This window comes from Talpa europaea (genome assembly GCF_964194135.1).
Source record: "Talpa europaea genome assembly, contig: HAP1_SCAFFOLD_185, whole genome shotgun sequence".
NCBI lineage: Eukaryota > Metazoa > Chordata > Mammalia > Eulipotyphla > Talpidae > Talpa > Talpa europaea.
Window position 1 is genome coordinate 7,411 of NW_028167936.1, and position 4,104 is coordinate 11,514.

The following is a 4,104-nucleotide window of genomic DNA, read 5'->3' on the forward strand; positions in this document are numbered from 1 at the left end:
CCCAAATCACTCAAAATCATTTTCCCTCTTGCCAGAATTCACTAGGTTAATTTTATCGCAGGATTCAACCCCTCCATCTAGTCCTAGATAGCCCTCCCACCACCCACATTCCCTTCTTCAGAGAAAACGAGGGGCTACAGGCAATGCCTGCTATCAGAGAACTTAGAAGTATGCCAAGAACACCACTCCCGGAAAACATGGCAAGCAGGTGCCCCACCCCCAAGGGTGACCCCATCTGAAGTGCTGAGGGTGTGTGATCCCTGCAGGAAAGGGACACAACTACCACTAGTCATACCCTGGGGCCTTGCTTCAGGGAGCCCTGATGTTTCTCACCCTCCCCCCACCACCCACTCTGCTCTGGCATCTCTAAGCAGACTAAATCCTATCAGGAACTGAACTCCCACACTGCCTTCCAGAAACCACTATGGATCTCTCTCTCAACAAGTCTTCTCAGAAGGTTCAGAAGGTAGAAATGCTTTGTGCCCCTTGGGGGTCCTCAGCTGTACCGTATCGTTTTGGACACAAACTGTTCATTGAAAGCAACGTACATGCTACATTAAACAGTGTTGTGTGTTCACAGAGAACAGGCGCAGGAGAAGGCACTCAATCGTGACTCCATGCACTGGCTCCTGAGGCTCAGGTCCTTCCAGGATGGAGCGCGCTGCCTCCTGCCCGGGGGCACGCCCAACTTGCTAGGTCCAGGTGTCCGTCACGGGCGCTGGGAGGCTCTCGTGCTCCCGCCTTGTACTCCACGCTGCGGGAGAGCGACTCGTTGGATGCAGAACAGGTTTCCATTGGGGACAGCTGAGTAGCTTTGCAGTAAAACTCATCCTAGGACAATGCTGAGTGTGCTGTGTGGGCCTCCTGCGCCCAGCCCGGGGCTCTGCCCTTTCTTCCCCCGCCACAGTTGGAGGATCAGGTGCGACCAAAACTAGGGAACCCCGTGCCAGGAGTGGGATTCCATTGGGCTCCTACACCTGGCCCACACGGAGCTGGGGAGCGCTTGGGAATCCCATTGCTGCTGGGCAGGGGAAGGAGCAATCCGGGGTCCTGTCGAAGGTGCTGAGGGTGAGGAGCACTGGGTTTGCGTGGCTCTGGCGGGGTGGGTCTCCCCTGGGACACGCAGGATGCTGGGTGTCGGTGTCTAGAAGGCAAGCAGGACCCTCTGGGCCTTCCTGTTCTTCCCCTTGGTGGCTCTGGTTCTTCCTCCCATGCCAGGGGCTCTGCCCATGGGGGCTGGCCCTTGAGCAGCATGTGCCCAGGCTGAAAGCTGCGGCTGGCCAGTGTCGCTCTGGGCAGGGCCCGCTCTGGTCCCCGCGGGCTGTCTGGGCCGGTGGATCACAACCGCGTCAGCGGGCAGGGCACGGTCCACCTCCCTGAGCTTGAGGGCAGGCTTGGGTCGCTCGTGCTCCTGATGCTTTCTCCACTGGTCCAAGGTGACCGGCCGGGTCGGGGTCTCTCGCGCAGGCTCCTGGGGCTCGGGGACTGCAGGAGGCCTGTCTCCCACAGGCTCCCGATGGGCATCAGGGAGCAGCTCCACACCTGTGGTGGTCAGCGTTGGGGGTGGCCCACCAGGGGAGTCCTGCTCGCTGGCCCTGTCCAGTTCCTTCTTCTGGATGTAAAAGAGCACGTAGGCCTGTTGGCTCAGGGCAGAGGAGACACTGCAGGAGGTGACCTGAGAGTCGTCCATGCGATACCACCGGTCCTTCCCAAGCCTCACGTAGCAGAAGTAGTGTCCCTGGTGACACCCCCAGCCTGCGTGGACCAGCAACGCATAGAGTTCGTACTCCAGGGCCCCCGCCTTCTGCTCGGACAGCAAGGCCTGCAGGTCCAGGCGCTGTGGGTAGTGCACGGGCTTGGCCACCTTGCCGCCTGTGGGGCCGCCGAAACGCTTGAGCATGAGGATGAGGACCTGGGGAGGGGCGTGCAGAGCCAGCGTCTTGGCGGCGGGCCCCCTGTCGCCACAGGCAGCGCAGTGGTACGCGTCGGGCCCGTCCAGTCTCTCCGGCTTCACCAAGGCCTGCAGAGCCTGCTCCACGCTGTCGGCGGCCTGGATGTCCAGGGCGATGTCCAGGTAGGGCTCCAGCGTGGTGGAGACTCCGCAGCAGCGCACGCACTGGATCTGGGACCTCCAGTAGCCCCCGAAGAGCCGCCGCACCAGGGTGCTGTCCTGGGGCTGTGGGTGCGCGGCCGCCAGCTCGCTCACACACCCGCCCTGCATGGCGCCCACGGTGGCCATCAGGAACTCGTGGGCATCTTCCTGGCGCCAGGCATGAAAGCCGGCGAGCAGCTCCTTCACGGGCGACACCACCTCCCCGGGGTGCAGGAGGGCGCGGGAGACGTGCGCCCGCATGGCGCAGAGCGTGCAGGACAGCCGCCGGGGGCAGGAGGGCGTGCGCGGCCGGGACAGCAGGTAGCCGGCCAGCGGGGGCGTGTAGGTCAGGCACTGCAGGGCCGCGTTGGCGTAGCAGGTGTTCCCCAGGTTGCGCAGCCCGGCCCCAACCTGGCCGGACCCCAGCCGGCGTCCGAGGCGGCCCTGGCAGCCGGTCGTCTCCGCAGGCCCCGGGGCCATGCTGCGCGCGCCTGGCCGGAGGGACGAGCGGCTTCTTGGAAGGGAGGCAGGTCAGCGCTCCCGGGTCCCCGCACCTGGTCCAGAGACTGCGATCGCGTCCAGTCCTGAGGCCGAAGCTCCGAGTCGCGGCGAGGTACGGAGTCTACCCTGCCGGGGTCAGGAAGAGCCGCTAGACGATGCGCGCCTCGGGACCGCTGGCTCCGAATGACCTGCAGGCCCGGCCCGGGCCCCTTTTATAGCCCCTGGCCCCGCCCCGCGGCGAGGCCCCGCCCCCGATCCCCACTGGTCACCGGCCTGCTGGGCAGCGCTGGGCGTGGCCCTTCCGGTCCAGCAGCTCCCCGGGGAGTCCGGTGCTGGGTGACACCCCCCCCCTCCAGTCTGCGGGGCCGGACCTGGCACAGGTGCAGTCTGACGAGGCACTCAGCGCCCCAGCTGCCCACGGCTGGACAGGGACAGTCATCAGGCCCCTTCCGACCCCCTCAGCGTCCTGGGCTCGGGACCCGAATAGGGCTGGGGACGACAAATTGCGGCTCGGACCCTCCACTGGCGCCACCCCACCTGCCCCCGCATGTCAGAGCAGCATCAGCACGAGCTGGCAGGGACAGGAGAGAGTCAGAGAAGCCCGGAGTTGGCTCCGTACACATGTGGGGCTGGGGTGACTCCTCTGGCCGGGGCGCAAAGGGCAGGAGCAGACTCTCGGGGAGCTCGCAGGAGGCCCCGCTGCACTCAGGAGCAGCCCGCGGGATGGACACAGGCGGCTACATCATTCATTCCCAAGGATTCGGGATTAAAAAATATCTTCAAGGGAAGCTGCACACTCAAGACAGTCGTGACGAGGTTTCTCTGATCGGGACCCAGGAGGTCCAGACGCCGAGCCGAGGGCCTGGCCTGGGCCTGCGAGGTGGGAAGATGCAGAACGGGTGTTGGGGAGACAGAGCCCCTCGGGGCCCGCCATCCTCACAGTGGGGCGGGCGCTGGCCGGGACAGACAGGATCCACTCAGTGTCCACCGCGGGCCCCGGGAGGCCCCTGCAGCCAGAGATGCTGGGTGTGGCCACAGGGCCCGGGGACGCCTGGAGCCACAACCCCCGCCCCAGGGGTGAGGGGCAGTGATTGAGGGAGGGAGGCACAGCGCTCCCTGGAGAGGCCCCAGGGCTTGACCTCTGGCACCTGCTTCCGGAACTGGCCCCCGGGATATTGCCCTCAGAACCGGGATGTGGCTGGGGGGATGTGGGGGGGCTGGGCTGCCGCCGTTCTGTGGAGGGCTCGGGTTAGGGGAGCGCTGTGGCCCGGGCTGTCCCCCTGTGGGCGCTGGCAGTAAGGAAGTGGGTTGGCAGGCAGCCCTTGTGTCCGCACCCCTGGCAGTGGGTCACTTTGATCTCTCTAGGCTTCAGAAAATGAACCACCCGAACTCCCTGAAATCTGGCCGAGGCCCCGCGTCCTCTCTGGCTTCCCTTGGGGGAAGCAGCGTCGGCTCTGCCCAGCCCCACTGCAGCCCCCACCCCTAGACCCGTGCGCGCTCAGGAATCCGGA

At 65.4% G+C, this 4,104-nt stretch overlaps 1 protein-coding gene across 1 annotated transcript; it reads right to left on the reverse strand.

Annotated features, from left to right (window-relative positions):
* Positions 1-1,345: 1,345 nt before the first annotated feature.
* LOC311188095 (ubiquitin carboxyl-terminal hydrolase 17-like protein 13) lies at positions 1,346-2,572 on the reverse strand (the record flags this gene model as incomplete). The annotated part of the gene is made up of 2 exons (XM_084259858.1): positions 1,346-1,542; positions 1,663-2,572. Coding segments are annotated over 2 exons (1,107 nt in total), but the record flags the coding sequence as incomplete, so codon positions are not given.
* Positions 2,573-4,104: the final 1,532 nt, after the last annotated feature.